The sequence below is a fragment of the Drosophila sulfurigaster genome, chromosome 3 (genome assembly GCF_023558435.1).
Source record: "Drosophila sulfurigaster albostrigata strain 15112-1811.04 chromosome 3, ASM2355843v2, whole genome shotgun sequence".
Classification (NCBI taxonomy): Eukaryota; Metazoa; Arthropoda; class Insecta; order Diptera; family Drosophilidae; genus Drosophila; species Drosophila sulfurigaster.
The window spans coordinates 18,071,026-18,093,537 of NC_084883.1; the positions used below are offsets into that span (position 1 = coordinate 18,071,026).

At 36.2% G+C, this 22,512-nt stretch overlaps 1 protein-coding gene across 2 annotated transcripts in view; it reads left to right on the forward strand.

Annotated features, from left to right (window-relative positions):
* LOC133843011 (protein pecanex) overlaps nucleotides 1-21,978 on the forward strand; it is a 31,166-nt gene extending 9,188 nt beyond the window's left edge. Inside the window, exons 2-5 of one of the 2 annotated variants that reach the window (XM_062276357.1) lie at nucleotides 13,901-14,007; nucleotides 17,035-17,325; nucleotides 17,796-17,858; nucleotides 19,638-21,978. In XM_062276357.1, coding sequence (XP_062132341.1) covers nucleotides 14,002-14,007; nucleotides 17,035-17,325; nucleotides 17,796-17,858; nucleotides 19,638-20,933 — 1,656 coding nt within the window. In that variant the 5' untranslated portion in view covers nucleotides 13,901-14,001 and the 3' untranslated portion in view covers nucleotides 20,934-21,978. The remainder of the gene's footprint in view (nucleotides 1-13,900; nucleotides 14,008-17,034; nucleotides 17,326-17,795; nucleotides 17,859-19,637) is intronic. The other variant, XM_062276358.1, reaches the window with a different exon arrangement.
* The last annotated feature ends 534 nt before the right edge of the window (nucleotides 21,979-22,512 follow it).

Genomic DNA, 22,512 nt, shown 5'->3' on the forward strand with positions numbered 1-22,512 from the left:
TGTTTATTTAGTTTCCGGTTGAAAATAAAATGATTTAGCTTACAATGAAGGAAAATTTTAGTAAATAAATATTAAAAAATCGAATTAAAATGCTTATAGAGCAAACTATTTGAAAGCATTACATTTATTTCGAATTATTGATACCACATTTTATTTTCAGACGAAAATAAAATGATTTCTTTAGATAACTAATCTAACTTTGGATAACTAATCCGATCGTCGATCAATCATAATCACGTCTAGTTAAATTTAAATAAAAATATAAATTCTGTAAAGGATATTGGCAATATAGTTATAATTCTTTACAATAGTTAAACAATTTAAATTTGCAAAAAAACTTGTTTATTAAATTACATAAAAATATTCATGAAATTCGTATTCATAATTTCAAATCGCATTTAATTGAAAAGAAAAATGATGTGCATAATATTTAATAATTTTGAAATGTTTTCTTAATTTTGAAGGACAATTATGCTCTTTACATTACTAATTTAAATTTCTTTATTGATATTTATGAATTTTATAAGACGACCTTTTTAATTTTAGCGAACAACATTTGTGAACTTGTCTATTAAATGAATAAAATATTCATAGTAAAGATTTACATCTAAGCCTTTTAGTATATCAGCTATTCCCTCGCTTAACTTCCCATAAATGAAATCAACTGTTAACCGAAAAAGTTTTAGGCAAAGGCACAAGAACAAAAACAACGACGACAACATCAATGGGCTCAATTCAAGTCAATTTTCAGGCCCTTATAATTAAGTTGTTTAGGATTTTTTCTCGCCCACGCGCGCGCTCGCTCAAACGCAACTGTCAAACGAAATAATTGATCAAATGAAATAATATAAATATGTAGATGTGTGTGTGTATTTGTGAGCTCGCATATGTACAATAAATTATTGATGTCTGGGCGAGAACTGCTTTGCAGCACTGTGGGCGTGTGTTAGCCATGTGTTAGCGCCCACACACAATGCGCACGCTGTGGCTTTTCTTTTTTTTTATTTTTACGTGTGGGCCATGAATGAAAGTCGTGGGCTGCTAAAAGCAGTCCTTAGAGTTTGCAGAGTGCTAATGGAATGGTATTAGAGGTGGAGAGATGCAACTGTGTCCAGGCAATCGGGGTCACATGATAAATGATATCGCCCGGCAATTGCGGTCAAACAGCGAGCGAGGCCTCTCTCAAAACTAAAATTAACATAATTTGCCTTTATAATTGCCTGGCAGGCGACGCGAACAGCGGTTTGAGGCGCAAAAAAAGAACAGAAGCTGACTTTATGTTTGTGTTTTGGACTTGGCTCTCGGGCTCGGGTTTGAGTTCGGGTTCAGGTTCGGGTTGCTGCTGGGTAATTTTGCATGCAAATAACTGGAAATTAGTGTAAGTGCTCACTGACATGCCACACCGTAGGCGACCAACAGCGCTCTCGTCCCGCTCTTTGCTGCCCCCTGCCACGGCCTGTTGCAAGGTAAGCAACGGCGACAAAGATAAACAGACGATGGCGAAATGAAGTGGCAAGCGCTTAGGCAAATGTTGCTGAAGCTAATACGCTGCCTCGTATGTGGCGACATATCGCCAGAGGTTGGTAAACAACGTGTGGCTTAGTTAACTGATTTGTGGCAACGAACTAAGCTGCTATAATTAATTTAATTTTGTTTACTCCAAAACGATGAACGAAAATATAATTTTCTGAACCTCAAATTCAAATTATAGAAAAACTTCAAAATTTAACTATTTAAATTGTTCAGAAATTTTAGTGTTAAAAAAAACAATAAATTCTGTTTTTGTAGCTGAATCAATTGCACATTTAGAATATTCGAATTACTTTAAAAATAAATTCACAAAATAAAAATACCATTTGCTATTTATATTCTACTTTTTTCATACCAAACAAAATGAATATAAGACTCTAAAATGTCAGAGCTCACTCCAAAAATATGATAAGATCTGTTTCAATAATATTTGCTTTTACTACACCTTTTAAAATATATATAAATGCAAAATATATAACTACCATTTGCTATTCATATCGAAAATTATTCAATTTTCTACTACAACTGCTATTGACAAACAGTTTTATTTATAGAAAACGCTTGCATGTTGTTTGTTTCTACATTTCTAAAACAATGCACTCGGGACTCACTTCGACTACACATCTATTATTTATAATGATTCCCAAAAAAAGCAATTAGTCCTGCTACTGTTGCAGGAAAATGCGATAAATTGCACGGTGTTAACAGTGCAATTTTATTCACAATATCCGGATGCTCGTCTATTGGGTGTTGTGTCCGCCCCAGAAAAACAATTAGTACAAGCGAATACCTTTTTTAGCAGCACGGCAGCAACCACCGAAATTACTCTGCGAAAAGCTAATTAAATTAATTAAAAATGCAAAGCTAGCCAGTGTGAGAGGGAGTGTAAGGGAGAGAGACAACGCGGCGTATGCGCAACGTCACAACTGTGACGAGTGGAATTTCATTTATACTCACGCCATTAGCAAAATGAATGCCCGTATGCCAGGCATGGTTAAGGACGAACAAAAAAGGAGAAAAAAAACGAAAGAGAAAAAGGAACAGCAATTGGCCGATTCCCGAGCGGCAATGTTTACAGCGCGTTGCCGCCGTGCATATTAATTGCCTGTTTAACCAAATTAGGGCCACAAAACAGTGGCACATTTTCATTTGTGCTCTTTCTTTTTTGCTCGGTACTTTGCCGCTTTGGCTATTGGCCACATTTCACACAATTAATGTCTGTGAGTGCGGTGAGCAATGCAATTGCATGAATTATTATACAACCGAGTGCTGCGTTGATTTAAACAACAAGCAAACATCAAGTTAGCAGTTTAACACTTTATGCACTAAATTAAAAAAAGAAGTAATACATCATAAAGTTTCATTAAATTTCTAGGGACACATCGCATCATATATTATTTATACATTGGTTGACAAGTGCTATAAACTTATAATAATCATACGCACCGTATACAATAAATTACTTATAACAATTTATGCAATACATTTGTACTCTTGAGAAAGTAAAGTAAGGCAGCTTAAAGCTGCATTCATAATACTAATATTATATAATATTTACACTGATGTTAACAAGTCTGTTGTATAAACTTCTAGTACTCATACGCACCGTATGTCAAAAATTATATTTTACAATTTATGCTATAAATTTGGACTCTTTTAAAAGCGTAGCAAGGCAACTTAAAGTTTCTTTCAATTGTTAGGGAAATTGGCGTATCATATAATATTTATACTGATGTTAACAAGTACTATAAACTTTTAATACTCATACGCACCGTATGTAATAAACTACATTTTGTTGTCAATTTTATTGTTTAGCAAATAAATAAGACATGCCGGCGCCTTTTTGATTCCCATAACTGTCAGCCCTACTCAGATTCTCTAGGCTCTACCCTCAGTCTCTGTCTCTGTCTCTTTGCCTCGCTTCTGCCTGCCACTGAGTTTGAGTTTGAGTTTGAGTCATGACCATGTCGGCGTTTGTGGCTCGCACTATAAAATGCAACAATGTGAGAGAGGCACCGACAAATAATGTCCATGGCATGCATGAGCAAACACATTCGCAATTCCTAGCTGACGTCCAAGCATGTGCAAATTAAATTTTCAAAAGTGGGCCAGGAGCAAGGCCACACAAAATATAGCACAAAATCAAAGCTGAATGTCAAACTGGAACCATACAAAAAACACACACATGAGAACAAATTCAATTAACCTTAGGCGAGGCATTCTGCACTTAAAGTGTAGAAGCTAAAGAGCCCTACAGACGCTGTTCAAGGATACACGAAACAGCGATAAAGAATCCCATTCGCATACAAAGATGCAACTTTCGCGTGAAAAGTCAAACATCAACGAAGCGGCAAACTTTGATGAGCACAAATGAAAACAATTAAAAGAGCCAGATAAAATTTGCGAGGCGATGGGACGCACCACCGACGAGCACTCGATAAGTTTTTTGCACAAAAAGTTAAACTCACTTAATTGAATTGAATGCGAAACTACGTTCCCGATCATCATCATCATCATTATCGTGAAGTGCAGTCGGTTGTCTGCTTCGAATGCAAGACGCAGTTTCTCGTTCAATATGCCAAATGAAATGTGAAAGTTCTCGATTTGTGTGCGAGCTTGTGTCTGTGTGTGTATTTGTGTGTTTGGTTTGCGAGTTAGATTATGACCTGGTTACCACGCCATATTAGCGTGTCAAAATGACATCAACTTAAATCACATTTTTGCCATGGTTTGTGCTATTGCTGCACCATAGACATGGCATAAAACGATAACGACAACGACGACGCCAAACTTGCCAAGTCACAGGTCTATAGCGACAACTACTACGTTCGGAAGTGGTGGAGAATGTGGAGAAAGTGGGGAGAAAGTCTTGAATCAACTGAATTTTATGATTCCCCTTAACTCAATTTTGATTATACCTGAGACCCACTACGAAAGAACTAACAAACTACGAGCAAGACAAACGAGCGCGCACCGTGAAACAAACTTTGCCCAACAAATTTTGCAACTTGACATTAAAGTCATGACACCACGACTTCTACTTAAAATTATCGATTCACATCGAGTATAACTCGAATGAAGTTAGCGTACTTCAGTGAAAGAGATATATTTATGTAGGACGAGAATATTACATGGAACTTTTTAATGCCTGTTTAATACTAAGGTAAAGTTGTAAGTAGCTAAAGAGAAATTTAACAAATGTCTTCGGATTTTATTCAAATTAGTTTACCATTCTATTTATATTTTCGTAATTAGTAAAATATTATTTTATTTTGATTTAATATTTTGTTCAGTTTATTGTAAGATGTTAAGGAAAGACTAAAACGAAGCTTAACAACTTTTATTTTTATAAACTCGTATATATATTTAATATATATACATATATATTTTTATATATTATATTTGTATTTCGTGTTATATGTATATATTCTATACTTCCTTATTACATTAGTATTTGTGATACTTGTTATTTTCATAGTTAGTAAAATACATAAATATTTTGATCTTGTTCTATTTCAACCTTAAGTTTACTAATCGAAATCTATTTACTTTAATAAATATGAAGTTAGAAAAAATTATCTGAGCTATGAATTATAGTTTATTATCCATATATACGCACTGACACGCACTAAGCAATTGATGAAAAGTTTCGGTAAATATTAATATTAGTAAACTAGTTTTGTTTTGTTTTTTTTTTTGCTTAAAGACATTTGATAGAATGTCATCTAGTAGTTGATTAAACATGAAGCTAAAAAACTACATTTTCTGAGCTTATAATTTCAGATTTCAATCCATGCATTTATTATGTGTCATTAAGACCGTATTGTTAGCTTAGAACGCAATCGAGAAACAGTTCTTAAAGACGTATAATTTAATAACTTATCTATTCGCTGAATCTTTAGTAGATGACTCGAAGAACCCCTCGCAAACTGTTGACTACCTGTTCAAACTTGCCATTTGTTTTTATTGAATTTCTACACGAGACTGCGATACGCCGTCTGCTCCCATTCCTTGCCATTCTCTCCCTCCCACCTCTTTCTCCGTTGGGGACGTAGTCGTGGCAACTTTAACACATTGATATTTGGTTTATTAAGTTTTCGGGGCGGGGTGGAGAGAGACGTGAGCGTAGTAGACGGCGCGCCGAGTTGTTTAACTAATGGGATGAGCATTAAATATAATCGCTGTCGTTATGCACATGGCTTCGATTATCGAAAGCGATTTGTGCGAATGCGTTTGCCGTAGCTTAAACGTAAATGAAAATGGGCCGCACGCTGCAGGAAACGCAGGATAGCTTCTTTATAGGCCATTGACTTTGACCTGCATTCTCAATTAAAGGGCAATTTATCAAAATTTCGCATGCCGCACGCCGTCCAACTTAAAAGCAGCGAGCGAACAACCAACATTTTGGGTTGGCAACAATTTGTTGATATTATTATGGTTATTTCTACAGTAGTTGTTGCTTAAGTTTCTTGGTTTTTTTGGTTTTTTTTTTGGCCGGCAGGCGCAAAAGTCGCCGCGTGCCACGCATAGAAATTGAGTTGGCCCTTGAAGTCATTGTTGTTAGTGTTGTTGTGGCCACAAAATGGTTGGCGCACAACAACACTTAAGTTTAAGTGACTACTCGAGACTTTTTGAGAGGCAACAATGAAACTGTGGAACTGTGGCAGCTGTGGCTGCGGCCAAGGCAGGCGAGAAGCGAGAGGCGAGAGGCTGAAGCTGAAGCCGACTGAGGCTGAGTCGTCAAACTGCGTGACCGGAAAGTGTTTGGCGTTTCCGGTTGACGCAGCCGCCAAAGAGCTGTGGCAGGTCGCAACGCTTGACAGTTCGTTCGTCGTTGACGCCGAAACCGCAGTGGCAACATCAGCCGGAAGTTTGCCGCGTAGACAATAACAACAACAATAACAACAACACCGAGAATAACTACTGCCACAAATCGTGCACGTGTATGCGCCACAGGAAATTCCATGCAACAAAACACAAATCGAATGCGACACATTGGCCCCCTTAATACACTATATAAAGAGTTGTTCAGTTTTGTGTAGGGAGTAAATTAAAACTATCTTGGAAGAATAATACAACAAAATAGTTATCAAAATTAAACACAATAGATTTCAACTGTCCATTAATGGAAATTACATTATTATTTCAATACTTGGGTATAAAAAAGCTGATTATTAATAAATATGTTACGTAGGATCTGTCATATATTTTAATTTATATATTTACATATTATTGATGAAATCATGTTTAATTAAATACATTTTATGAAAATATAAATCAATTTCAACTGTCGATTGCTGAAATTTATATTTTTATTTCAACATTGGATACGGAAAAGCTTTTAAGCTTTACTTTTAAGTTAATAATAAAATCATTTTTAGTTAAATATTATTTATAAACATATGATTTAATTTTAACTATCCATTATTGGAAATTTGATTATTATTTCCAACTATGGATATGGATATGGAAAAGCTGAGTATTTGTAAATATATTATGAAGCAACTGTCATATATTTTATTTATATATAAATATTTATAATATATTAATATTTATTCAACTACTATTCTTAAAATTTGAATTAAGTCTCACATTTCCACTGTTAGATTATTATTTTAGTATTGTTATTATGTCCTTTTTAAGCAATAAAATTTACTTGATTTTATAATTTATAAAATTATTTTTACGATCTACCATACAATTTAATCATAATCTCTAGCAAGTTAAATAATTATTTTTATTTAATCAAAGCAAGAATGCAATTCATATAATTTTTGTGATTTTATAGACGAATTCAGTAATTAAATTAGATAAATATGAAATAACTTTATACTTGTATTTATGTACATTATTATTTCTGAGTAGTCAACTCAAGTCTATTGCCAAATTCAAGGTACTTCGATACCAAAAAGTACTGTAGTAGAGCAAACACCGAGGCAGCGAACCATATGCGGAGCAGAATAAGGAATTAAGTTGCTTCTGGGCGAAAATTCGCCACGTTTCCGTTGAATTCGACTCACAATCGGTTTGCTGACCAGACCAGAAAGCGGCAGCGGCAGCCAACGCCAAAGCCGCAGCTAAAGCCAAAAACCAATGGCAACAAATGTCACGTTTTAACTATAAAATGTGTTAAAATGTTAATACAGGCTGAACAGCTGCAGAAACCATGAGAAAGAAACGAAAAGAAACGAAACGAAAGGAAACGAAAGCCGCAAAACAGGTCAAACTACTCGCAATTTGTATTGGATGCTTTCTTTTCAGCCAGTTCTCCGCCATTTCCCGTTTGGCATGCAAATTTTCAAGCAAGAGAAAAAAGAATTATCGCGACGCGAACTCGTATTTGTACCTTTATATTGAGTTTATACCTCACTTACAAAAGGAAGCTCTCTGCCCATAAGGTAACAGCGTAAAAAATAAGGTAGCGAGCGCGAAAAGAAGAATGAAAGAAAGTTAAGTTAATTGCTTTTGCATAAAGCAGCGAACGAGAAACAGCTGCGCCATTTGCCTGCCTGCCTGCCAGTCAAGCCAAGTGCAAGGGAAAGTAGCCAGCTAAAAAGAAAGGGACAGGCAACAAGAGCAGCAAAGAGAAGAAAGAGAGAAACGAAGGAAAGTCAGAGCATCTAAAGCTACCAACAGCCTGCCAGTTGAATTGGCGCTCAATTGTGCGGAAAAATATTTCCATTGGCTGATTTACGCGGCTCGCTTAAAAGAAAAGAACCTGAAGGATGTGCAAGTCGATACCGAAGTCCTTTTCAAAGTGTGTGTGGACAAACAGCATTGTGAGCGAGATTAAAGCATACAATTTGTTATAATCTATTACTTAGCACTTTTAATTTATGTGTTGAATTCAACTTAAATCTAGTTGCCTTTCAGCTTCTGAATTCTGAATGAAACTTTAGAGAGATTGAAAAGCATTTTCTGATTAAACTAGCTAAAAGAATATATTGTAATTTAGCTGATAAGTTGAGCTTATTGAGCATAAGAAGTACAGCAGCCTTTGATAACAAAACCCAGCATGAACAGGTAAATAGAATGGCAAAAAGTTGGCATACTTATGCCAGATAATCCCAGATTAATTTATTTGATGTCAAATCTTCTTGTGCTGACAGTATCAAAGAGGCTGTAAACAACAACAACAGAAAACATGTTTAAGTGCTTTTTAAATGCCTCATCAACTAAGCGGTTTTCCATTTGACATTTCACTCATGCAACGCTTATGGTTGTCCTCAAGGATTACCGAGGGGAGGAGAGACACTGAGCTTAAGTTGAATAAATTGCCGGGTTTGAGGGTGCAAATTAGTTGCAACGCTTTATTTCGAAAGTTAAGCTATAAACAAATTACGTTTGGGTTGAGTGAAGAATAAGCATAATATGCATTATAATAGGAAGTCAAATGGGAATCTCTATGTTATGTTTTTATCCCGGGTCAACGTCCGATTTGATTAGGTTAACCCAACTTAATTTGACAGTCGCACAACAAACTAGCAGCTCCCAAAGGAGCAGTTAATGGGTCCTTAAATTACATTCGACTTGGTACACAAAATATATATCTTGTGTACACACATACACACACACAGTACAGTTGTGTGCACAGAGGAAACAATGCTCACTTACGAAGTACACACACACTAAAGCTGTTTCATTTTCAGCGCTCAGGAAGGTAAACGACTTTGGCGTTGCCCGCTAAAGTATGCAACAATAATTTACACATGAAAACGTATGCAGTGCACGAGTAAATTTGCAAAGTGAGAATAGAATGTATGACTAGAAAATGCTCCTTACTTCATTTTCTTAGCGAGAATATCAAGAGAATTTTCTTATACTTAAATTTGAATTAAAATAAAAATAAAGACTTTGCTTAGAAGTCTTCTTACCGTATACTTAATATAACAAGGCATATGAATACAATACATTCGAGACATAGATGGCGCCAGTTAAAGTTTTAAATATATTAATAAATTCAAGTGCTTAGGAAAACTACAGGACATTCGGAAAATAAGCTTGCTTTGGTATTTTATAATGTAATACATTAAACATATGTACATTCGAATTTATTATTTTATTGCAACAAATTCACATTTTTTTATTTACCACTCTGTAATATTCTTTATTTTTTAATTGTGTTCAATTTCTTGACTAATGGAAGAATTAAATGTATGTACTTATAAATTAAATCACAGCAAATAATAAACAAAATTAAGCTGCTACTGATAACAATTTCTCTTCATTTATATTTAATATGCCCCTTAAAGCACGCGCTTTGCAGAGTAGAAGAAGCACATTATAGGCCACACGGGCTATATAAATAATTTACTCAAACACGTATATGTCTTTGTCTATGTGTGTGTGCGTGAGTGAGTGTGAGAGTTGTGAGTGCGAATGTGTGTGAGAGTGTTGACTAAATGGCGTGTAATAAAAATTCAATTGCTTTGTCTGAGCCGGCTTTGTTTGGGTATTTCCTAGACTCACAGTAAAAAGGCCCACAAAAAACAAGCATAAACAAAAAAATCTTATCACGTGTGCCATTCAATTAGGAAAAGGCCAGACAATGCAAATGGCCAAAAGGGTTGATGGACAGGTCAGGCGATTATTCACTAATTATTCATAATTGGTGCTTATTAAGTGTAATTAAGGGAATCCGACAGACAGCGACTATGAATTTGCTAAGCTGCCAATAATTTGTGTGTGTGTGTGTGTGTGTGTGTGTGGTTTGTGTCTGTGGCAGGAGTAACAGGATACCACGACAACAGGCAGCGATGTCCTTGTCCACACGCACACATACACACACAGAAGCATATTGTCTATAGCCCTGACCTTTGGCATTAGGAAACGGGAACTGGAACCGAAACCGAATTGGCCTCGGGCAACAAATTTGCTTATAATTCAAATACATGCCGAAAACGGCAACAAAAACAAAGCAGCAAATACACAAAAAACCAAAAACCAAAAACACAAGAAAATACACAAAATAAAACAAAAGCAAAACCAAAAAAGAAAAAGAAGCAAAAAAATATATATTTTTGTATTTACGAGGAGCGTATAACGAGCGGCAAGAAAAACACGTTAAGCAAACACGATAACGATACTATATAGTTAGATATGCAGATATGCACGAGTATGAGCGAAACAAGGACAGCAAGGACAACAAGGACAACGTCGGCATCGGGCGACAAGGCGTGCACACAGAAGGAACACAAGAAATTTATTTCAATTTAAAAATTTTCGTCACGCGCAACACAAAAAGCGAGTTAACAGCTCGCCCCCGCCTCCCTTCCCCTTCCCCTTCTCCGGTCACCCATCCAAAAGGGGGCGTGGCGATTTGTGTAATTGCTGGCGTGCTTTGGGCGACAAAGGGGTGATAGCTACAGAATCTAAAGTAGTAGGGGACATGGAGTGCAGTCGTTTAGTTTATGCCATGACATGCTCCAAGGACGCCGCCGCCGACGCGGCCGCGGCGCAACTAGAAAGAAAGGACATTATCGTGACAGGCATTGGGTTAAAAAAAAAAAGAGCAAGCGAATAGAAAAAAAATACAACAGTAAGTTGATGGCATTAGCTTCAGTTGGTAGTAATTGAAACGATACCAACGATTTATGGCTGCATATATTATTGATATGTCTCGCCCGGGGTACAAGGCGATGGCAAACGAATCCTTGACCATGGTCAGCACTCTTCACCACTTTGCCACTATCGCTGCTTGTTGACATCAATTGACATGGCGCACAACAATGGCAATTGCAATGTGTGGCCACCCGGATAGCAGACCGCAATCAAGGACACCTCAAATCGGACTTTTGAATAAACGAGGCACAGCAACGTGCATGTCGCAGCTTAAGGTTGAGGTTGAGGTTCAGGTTGGGGTTGAGGTTGGGGTGAGCCCGCCATTGAGTGAACCACGTGTTGGCCTTCAATTGACATGGAATGCAACAAGCAGACGACGGCATAAACGTTTCTTTCTTTTTTCTTCCATTCTTACCTTTGGCCAACTGCCAGGCTTCCAACTGTGAGCTGCCAAGCTACCAACTGGCCACTGAGTGGGAATTGATTCTCGCGGACGGGGGGTCAGCTCAAGTGCAACTGCTTACTTACTCTGTGGGAGCTGTCAACTTGCTTTGTTGTGGCTTTTCTTTTGCTTCTTTACTTTTTTCTTTTCTGCTTTCCTTTCCTTTCATTCGAGATTCTTTTGTTGTTGTTGTTGGCGAAGCCAAGACATATGGTGGCTAGACAAGTGGCCACAGCTGGACAGGAATACAGAGTGGTCTTGCCTTAAAGCTGTATCAAAATAATATAAAGTACTTAGTTTGAGCTAAACAAGTTAATACCAAAAGCAGCTTAAAGCAAGGCAAAGCATGATACAATTCAAAGTGTAAAATACGATAAACTTTTCTATTAAAAATTCAATTACAATTCGATGGCAATTTGTGTTACACAGTTGAATAGAATATCACAGATGTGACCTTATTAAATGCATAGCAAGAAATATTAACAAAGTTATTGAACAAGTATTTAAAAGCGGACTGAGAAAATACAATTTTTCAGGACAAACTTTGTTAATATAATTTATTTATTGATTAAGTTTGCATGCCCAAGAAATCACAATTTTTTGAACAGTTCATTTCATTTTAATATGACTTTTACAAAATATATCAAGAGATTTTCTTGGTTACTTAAAACTCATTTCATTTCAGTATGTTTAAACTAATCTAATAAATTTGATTAGCTTTACAATTTTCTTAAGGATTTTAAGGAGAATGAATCTTTATAAAAAATATTAGAGGTTTAGTTTCCAAACATTTCTTACTCAACAAAATTTATATGTTGACGACATTAATTTTATTGTCAATTGAGTCTTTTTAAATAAAAGACTAATTTTCACCCACTTGTTAATACCTTTTATCATATTCTAATAAAAAATTCCAACCAAAAATATATGTAACAAAAATATATTTTAAAAAAACTGAAAAATTTAAAGCAATCTTTCGAATAGAATGAAATTTTATATTTACTATAAGAAAAGGCGCATTCAAGTTCCAAGAATTATTATATATTTTACCTTTTTTGCTAAAGCCCGAGCAAGCACGCAGCCCTGAAAGTTATTTTAAACTGAAAGGCTAAAGACATAACTGCAGCTATTATGCGAACAATGAAATTTGCTGAAGGACACATATTTAAAATAGTTTATTACTTGGTAATTGCATGGCAAACATGATTACTTGAGGGCATTACGAGGATGTGCAACAATGTCATAAAACACTTGCATTCCAATTGCAATTCCATTGCCAAACTTTGACAACTGTGCACACTTAAGGGGGCGACCTTCAAAGGAGCTTAAAAGTGGCATCAAGTGGCATATATCCTACTGGGCAGCCATTAGCATTGGACCAGAAGCCGGAGCAGCAACAGAAACAGAAACAGGACAAGTGCAATCGATGTGAAGGCAACTCTGACGACGCAAACTAATTATAAGCTTCAAGTACAAAGACTAAGCTCTAATCACGCCAATCGAAGGCAACTCACAGCGAGGGTCTGAAAATAGACAGAGAGAGAGAGCAAGGGAGAGAGGTAGCTGAGGAAGGGGATGAAGAACAGAAGGAGCAGCAGCAGCAGACGATACTGATTTATGCTTTCAGGCGTCGCACAACGTTCATCTGCGTTCATGTGGTAAATTTGCAAAGACTTTGCCCTTCAACTTGACCAAGAGAGCCAATGGGGCTGGCAATGGGGACGGTGACTGTTAAGCCATGTGAGCTTGTGAGGGGTGAGGAGGGCATTTTGATGAAGGGGTTTTGCACATATTGGGGGTTTGGTCGTGTGTCTGCATGTTGTATGAGTCAAATGTCCTTGTCAAATACTAATGGCGTCGTCGCCATTCGCCACTCGCCATTCTCCATTCGCCACTCGCCATTCCTCATTGTCCTTGTCGTGTGTTAATGTGTGACAGTCAAGGCGCGTTTCCTGCTCCGTCAATGACGATGACGATGTTGTCGACAACGCCTCGCTTTCACTTTCTTTGCCCCTCTCTTGTCCTTTTGCAGCCAGTAGAAGATCCTTTCTATTTATGCGTTTCGTCGGATGCTGCCGGAATCGAATAAACCATGTAAAATGTTTGTTTGTGTGCGGCGAGTAATTGAAATGTGTTTCCTCCATCCTTTCCTTTCTTTCTTTTTTTTTTTTGAGGGAAGGTTTAGGCCAGCTCCTAGGAGGATACATCGTGCTTTCATCCATCCTTCTCTCTGTTGCAGACAAGCATCACGACGATGACAGCGTTGCACATTTTATATTTTCATTTTAGTTTTCGTTTTTGTGTGTTTTGTGTTTTCCGTGTTTCTGCTTTACGTTCGTTCATCACAATTTCCTTCTTTTATTTCAGAATTTATGCCTCTGCAGTTTTCCATCGATTTTCGTCTTGCGCCAACAACAGACTGGGGATGAAATACCAAACACATAAACTGGATTTGATATTACAAAAATATGCAGGTAACAATGTCGGCACTTTTTTCTCATTTGTCTTGCTCCACAGCAACGGAAGAAACGAGAAACGAGATGCTCAAAATATATCCTCAACACTATTAAACATGCATTATTTAACACAAATCCGCGCATTTTTCGTTATTACTTAAAGCGGTATAAAATGCAAGCATTTAAGGATGTTCATACATCTTTTTAAAACGGTTTAATCATTTATAACTTAAAGATATATTGGCACAGAAGTTGGATTAGGGTTTTTTTAATATACAAAATGATATATGATATATTATGGTTGATTATAATTTAACTTAATTGGAAATTTAGCAATTGTTGAAAAAAAAAGAAAAATAAATTTTTCTAACCTTATATTATATTTTTATTATGTATTATAATTACTGCAAGCTATATTAACTGTTTATTATACACAATTTGTCGATTTATTTATTCGATTATATAACTACATTAGAAATTTACCAAATATTTTACAATAAATAATTCTTTTCTGTATATTTTATTATTTTATTATTATTGCAAGCTATGAAATATTAACAATTTGTTATACAATAGTCTTCAAGTTATTTATTTTTTGAAAGTTTAAATAAATTTGTATAAATTTTCTAAAGTAACTTGTTGAAAATATTTTTCGAACTAAAATCTGCGAAATATTTTTGCAAATATTTAAAGGCTCTAACTTGAACACAAAATCGAAATATGCTAAATATTTTTAATAAAAAATGGATTGCATAGAAATTATTCAGTCGCTTTAACAACATCAGAAATTTAGCAAATGCTTAAATATGAGTAAAAAATGTTATATTTTCAATGAAAATTTTCGTGTATTCAGCAATTAATTAACAAATAAAGCAAATGAAAATGTATATTCATTAAATTAAAAGTAAAATTTTTGTGAATGAAGCTGTACAAATATCGTGACTAACGTGCAATGCCTTCTACTGGAGCTGCAATAACTGTGGCTTATCGGTAAATGCAACATGGCGGCGACGAGGCACGTGGCACGTGGCACGTTGCCTCCGCGATAAGTTTGTACTTCCCTTTGCCATTTGTTGTTGTTGTTGTTGTTGCTGTCATTGTTGCTGTTTTCGCTGGCAGCTCACATTTGTCAACGGCAGAAAACAGCAAAGCACACACACACACACACAACAGCTCACACTCATATCCGTTGAGAGACCTTTCACGCGACATACACACAAATTGCAATAAGAAAGTCAGACAACAAAAACAACAAGAACAACGAAAACAACAAATACAAAAGCTCTCGTTAAATTGAAAAAATAATACACAACGAAACGGTGCGAGCAAATTCCCAAATGGAGAACCGCCGTCAGCCGAACATACAACTAAATACATACATACAGGTATACAAACACACACTAACACAGATGCAGAGATGGCAACACAGAGGAGTACACTTATACTCTTACAGCAACAGGGCAAACACAAATATTTATTGGCATTGAGCGCAAAATGCATTTTGGTTTATTTAACACGCATACTTCGAAGCCCACACTCTCACACACACACATACACACACTCATGTAGGTAGACAGACGCCCTCACAATACACACACGCAGAGACTGACACGAGTACAGCTCCAATAAAAAAGCGAAGGCTGAATTTAAAAACAGTTAATGTATTAATAAATGACAGCGCTGCTACGCTCATACGAGCATGCAAGACAAGATAACGCATCAATATAACATGATAACCGACAGAGTGAAACTCATATTGTGAATATATAAATAACAATTTACAAGAGAGCTTAAATTAAATCATTCTACCAAATATTTCAAAAAAAGCTGAATATACCTAAAAACGTGACTTGACATTGATCTCGCAAATTTGAATAAATTTAAAGCAAATGAAAATACTTTATTTCACATGTCTAGTTTATTTCTTAAAAAATGCTTTTACTACAGTTTGACGCATACTTAATATGCATAATTTCAAAAATATTAAAACCTTAAGGCATTCCATTTTTAAATTGTGTTATTAGTCTAAGTAATTATAGTTTGATTTAGAAATTTAATGTTTTTACATCACTTTTTTTTATGTTTGTATGAAGGGTATATCTATTTCAATTGAATAAATATGATTTATTTAGAAATATATTGAAATGTATTATTATTTTTTTTTTTTTAATCAATACCAAATACAATTTCTTTCTGCAATGAAATGAGATACATGGAGCGACTAAAGTCTTTTGGCTATAATTAAAATTTTAATGTTCAATCTACAAATGAAATAAATGTAAAAGCATTTCTTTATTTATTCATTTCATTTTTTCTTATCACATCAAACTGCAGCTTTCATTTGAATTTAATATTTGAATTATTCTGTTTATCAAACTTCAAACTGTTTATTTCCAAACTTCTTTTTCAATACATTTAATTATGTAAAAAAAATAATCTTCTCAACTTTAAATTGCAGTTTCATATTTTTTCTTTAGCAAATGACTATTTTTTAATTGCATACATAATAAATAAAATAAATTTAAAAAAAGTAAAATTAATATACAATACTTCTGTTTTAATTTAATTTGAAATATGTAAAAAATAATAATTTGTTTAACAAATATCATTAATAGTAAAATTGCAGTTTTGTATTTTTACTTTAGCAATTTGATTATTTGTTAATGATATATAAAGTAAATATAGTACGTAGTAATATTTCAAAAATACTCAATAACATATGCCATAGTGAAAACATAAAATGATAACTGTGTAAACACATTCGACAATTGCAAATCAATTTACGAATAAAGTTGCGCCCAAAAGTATGCAAACTTTTTTATGCAAATCCAATCAACAACCATTTTGGCTGTGTTATTCAATGTGTGTATTTATATATATGTGCATTCAATGAAATTTGACAATTTTGTAGCAGAGTAGTGTTTAAATACGACAAATTAATTGGCAAATTGGTTTACACAGTTGCTCGACCATATGGCTTAAAATCACAGAGCAAACGTCGTTTATTTCGTGGCATTAATCGATTTGGTTTGCGTTTCGTTGCAGAAACAAGAAAAAAGGCGCGAACTGCGCCTAAAGCGATTCTGGCGCTCGCCAAAGACAACATCCTCGGACGATTCGACGGGATATGAGAGTCCGACGCGCACAAAGCCGGCCAGCAGCGATGCCCAGCGTTTCAATCATCTCCACTACACGAGCCTCTCCCAGGGGTCGGGCACCACATCATCCTCGAATGCAGGGGCTGCCGGTGGAGGGGCAAATGGCGGTGCTGGGACGGCGTCGACAAGCAACAAACCATCCTGTTCGCTACCGTTGCTACAGGTGTGGCCCAGCCAGGTAGGCACAAACAGACGACGACAAACAGAACAAAAAAAAACAAACAAAAGGAAACAATGAAACACAGTTCACACAGTTATCTCTCTTTACTCTCTCAGTCTATGAGTGCGTGTTAATGTGTGTGTGTGAGTGCCTTAAAGTGATCTATATGTGTGAATGGGTAAACTGTGTGAACAAAGAGTTTTGCTGCTGTTGTAGAAATATGATTTCTGTTGTTTCCGTTTCCGTTACAGTTTCTGTTACTGTTTCAGTTGCAGTCTGCGAGGTTATGTTGTGCGTTTTGTGTTAATTTATTTTCAAACTTTTCTCTTTCAAATCCCTGAAAAAAAAACCAAAAATAAACTCAAAACAAACCATCTACTACTACTACTATACAATGTTTCTGTGTGTGCGTTGCGTGTTTGGTTTGGTTTTGATTGCTGGTTTGCTGGTTTACTGGTTTCCTGGTTTGTTGCTGCTGGTTTTGGTAGCCGCTTTTGCGCCAGGAGGGCTTCGTACAGTTGCGTCGTAACAGCGGCCCCGAGGGCCAGCGGGTATGCTTCCGTTCCTTTTTTACTACATCAAGTCTCTCTCTCTTTCTCTCTCTAGTCTTCTCATTTTACTTACTCAACTTACTTTCAACTAATTCTATTACTCGTACTACAACTACCATTGCTCTAATATTACTGCAACTAAATCCTAGACTTTTTTGCATGCCTCGATTAACATATTTAAAGCAAACGAGCTCCCATTAGCTCGCTCTACAAATTCTATTTTTGACTAAATTGTGTATAGCATTTTTTAAGCAAACCTACCCGTAATACTTGAGGTTTTTTGCGTATATTTTTTCTATCAAGTTTTTTTCAAACTAGACTTTTATTGGGCTCTTTTGTCGAATTCTTGTATAACTTTTTACTTATTTATATATGCACAACATAAGAGAATTAATCGATATTAATTGCAATGAAATGTTGTACATTTTTAAAGAGCACTTTCGTTTTCTGCACACAGAATTTAAACTTAAGAAAATATAAATCAAATAATGCCGAAGAACATGTTGTAATATATTAAATAGAACATATTTTGTTGTTTGCCTTCAATAAAATTTAAATTATCACAATAGATTTTCAACCGGAAAGAATATATTTCAAAATGATGAAGAATGTGTTGTATATATAGTATTTATTAGAAATAAAATTTTTTTAACTATTAATAAAATGCCAAATAAATTATCATTTTTAATAATATGATGAATATGCTGTAAGAAAAATATTTTTTAGTTAACAAGAAATCTAAATTATAATTCCGCTGAAGAAAAACATTTCATAATTATTACGCAAAAAATTTATAATATTAAAAAAAGGTAATAATCAATACTTGATTTACAACCTGAAAAAAAATCAAATAATATAATGTATAACATATTAGTAAGGGCATTTGTTTAGTTACCTATTCAATTGAAAATAAACCATCAACATTTAATTAGCAACGAATAAAAATAAAGCAAATATTACCGATGAAAATAGGCTGTAATATATTACACAATATGTTGTATTTTAGATATCACGCAAATTCAATTTACATGATCAACCTTAGACTTTCAACCATAAAGTAATAATTCAAGTAACGCAATACATCATTTTAAATTTCATTAAAATTCTATTTAAATTGCCAATCAGAAATAATAAATACAATAAAATTGAATATATATGTTGTAATATACTATACAAGAAATTATTTTACATTTCAAAACAATTCTATTTAAATTATCCACATATAAATTTCGAAGTACAAGTTCAATAAAATCATGTCGTTATTAATGAGCTGCAAATTAAGAGTATTACATATTTTATGTTCTTTTCCAAATACAACGGAAACTTTTTGATTGCGTGCGGACGCGAAAGCAAAAAGTTTTGCCAAAAGTTACAGAAAGTTAGTTTGTGATTTCTGCAAATCTGAAGAACAAATTTTTCTTTGGCATTTCGTTGAATATTTATTTTGAGAGTGCAGATAAAACACGACACCAATAACTATGTACATATTTTATATCAACATTTTGTATTACATTTGTTGATGATATCGATTAATTCTCAGTTCTACACAGAGTCATGTGTAAGTTAATCTCAATCCCTGAACCCACACGATTCTCACCATGTAAATATGCAAAAAAAAACACCAAAAAAGTCACCGAACTAATCTCAATCCTCTAACAATGAAATGCGTTTCCCAGCACCGAAAAAGAAAGCTTAAAAATCCCCCTCCAAAAAAAAAGAAAAGATTTAACAACCGAAAAGCCTTGCACTTTGATTACAAATTTCATTGGCTGTTTACAGGATTCACCGCGCGGCGAAGCGGACGGACAATCCTTCATCTTTCCCGCCATTGTGGAGACCAGTGTGGGCGCTCCATCGACGAGCAACAGCAGCGGGAACAACAACAACAGTGACATCAACAACTCGACAGGAAGCAACACAACAACAACAGCAACCACCAGACGCAGCAACAATCATCTGACACTGAGCACAGAGCGTCGCAGCTCGCTGTACTGTGATACTCTCCATGCCGGCGACTCTGGCATCGATTCTGTGCAGGCATCGCCATCGCCAAATGCATTCATCGCACCGCCGGGCATCCTTGGCCTACCTCATGGCCAAACCGGAGGCGGCTCGTGTCATGTGTCGCCCACAAGCACGCCGACGCAGGGTTCGCCAAATCTATCACTTGGCCGGCGGCATATGAGGAACAGCATCTGTGTGGTGCCCAGCGGGAGTGCGGCAGCGAATTATCGCCGTAAATCGAGCGCGTTGCTGCATCCGGATCATGCGCGTCTGTTTGCGTTGCGCATGAAGCATGCGGCTGCATTGGAGAGGGCGCAAACGTCGCCGGATCAAACATCGATCGAGGATGCGAACGAGTTCCATGACAACGGACTGGCGACGAATATGCGTTTGTGCTCGGCCTCGTCGTCGACGACGTCGTCGCTGACATCCGTGGCAGCGGTCAGCCTGGGCGGGGGTGTGGCAGCCGCTGGCGTTGGCGTGGGCATGGGCATTGGCATTGGCGTTGGTGGGCTGGGCTGTGGCAGCAGCGGTGGCATTGCCACCGCCAGCAGCGGCGCCTGCTCCTCCTCTGCCTTTGCTGTTGGCGCAGGCGCGGGCGCACAGCAGCGCGTCTCCGATCCCTGGCTGCAGCCGCAATCCGATCGTGATTCACGCCATGGCGGACATCACCACCATCATCATCACAATCATCATCAGCAGCACCATCAGCAGTCGCAGCAGCATCACGATGGCCGTCGCCGGTCATCGACAATGACCGCCCGCTATTCGCTGTTCGATGCCCTCGATCTGGAGTACGTGCTGCTCCGGGCGGCGGCTCGCGGCTCTGTGGGTCCCTACTCGCTCAGCGAGTCCATACACAAGCTGACCTTCACACAGTCGCTGGCATTCCCCGCCCTCGCACGGGGTCTGGCCACGAAGCGCCGCCGTTCGGCAACGCACACCAGTTCCAGGCCGCTGAATCCGCATGAATCCGGTTTGAATACGTGCGCCAAAGTGGTCACCGCCGTCGTCCTGGTGGCCATCTCGTTCATGGTCTTTTTGATAGTGTACAAATTTGTGCGCACGTGAGGTTTGCTCCTGGCCCCGACGCCAGACTTCGCTGTCACATATCAGACGAGCAGCAGCAGCAGCAGCAGCTACGAGTATCCGCATCCGGATGGAGGCGAGACCACATCCACATCCTCGTACTCGTTCTCGTCCACAACGGCAGGCCGCAGTCTGGGCAAACATTTGTCGGGGTTCAGGAGCCAATTAGGTGTCAAAGAGGCGGACTTTCAGTAGCAGTCGGAAATTGTGCGCAAAGTGCGGTAACGAAAAATTTTGTGATAAACTTTTCAAATGACAAGCAAATTTCCACACACACACACACATATACAGATAGAAGGCTTACAGTTAGGCTTGTAAATGTTTCAATTGCAGTAATAGCATTATCATTATCAATAGTAAACATATATACTATACTATATATAAATAACAATTATTTTTATATATAACTAATTGTAAGCGCTTCAACTCGCTGCTAAAAAACTCGCGCGCGCCTTCAAAAAATCGCTGGTAAAAAACGCGCGCGGCATTTCTCGCATTTCTTAGAGCGTAGGAGACGTTTTTTTGTAATAAATATAACATTAAACAATAAAATAACTATCGAATAAATTCATTTCATTATTTAAAGTGCCTAACTAACTCTTGAGCTATAAATATATATTTCATTTTTTGAATATCGAATTTAACCTTTTACCAGAAATCTTCATTCATTTATTGGCAGCAGCTTCGTTAAGAAATTTATCAACTTCAAATAGATTTTTTATTTGTATTCAACAATCAAAAGTTTTTTAATCGCAATTTTATTCATGTAAATTATGTGGTGTTGAAATTAATTTTTTTTACCTAACATACTCGTATTGTTTTTAAATGGTCCTATGCAAATTGATATGGCTGAACAATTTGGAAGGAGCGGTGAAGTGCAGCGTGAATGAAGGCAAATTTATTATTTTTATAAAAACGTTTTTTATTAAAAGTTTGCATAAATTAAGTTCACATCAGTGGCGTTGAGTGCATTAACTTTTATTCACTTAGCACATTGATTTTTACAATTTATCGTCAAATGGGATTCGACTTTATATTTGTTTTTTACTTGCAAAAAAAAGTATTTTTTTATACTTTTACTAAAAGCTAAGTAAAAAAGCTCCAGCGAGAGTGCTCGACTGTGAGATACCCGCTACTCATTTTGAGTAAAAGCAAAAGAGTGTGGTATTATTCTTAAAATATACCGAATTAATATATCGAAAAATATCAAAATATACTGAATGCTATATTAATATACTATTACATTTAAAATATATCAAAAAAATATTTCGGTATATTTGGTACATAAATATACTTTTACACTCGAAATATACCATAGAGTTCAAAATACACCAGATGGTCAACCAATGCAACTAAAACCCGACTGCAGAAGCTGTTTTATGCTACAAAAACCCAATTCCAAAATAACTTCCCTTCTACTCTAAGGGTGGCGGGTATAAAAAGATATGCTGCATTAAAAATGTAATATCAAAAATGTTCAGTGTTTAAGATATACTGAAAATTCTTTAAAGACAAATAAATTTGATTGTTGTTGCTTTATTGCAACACTTAAATTTTATTT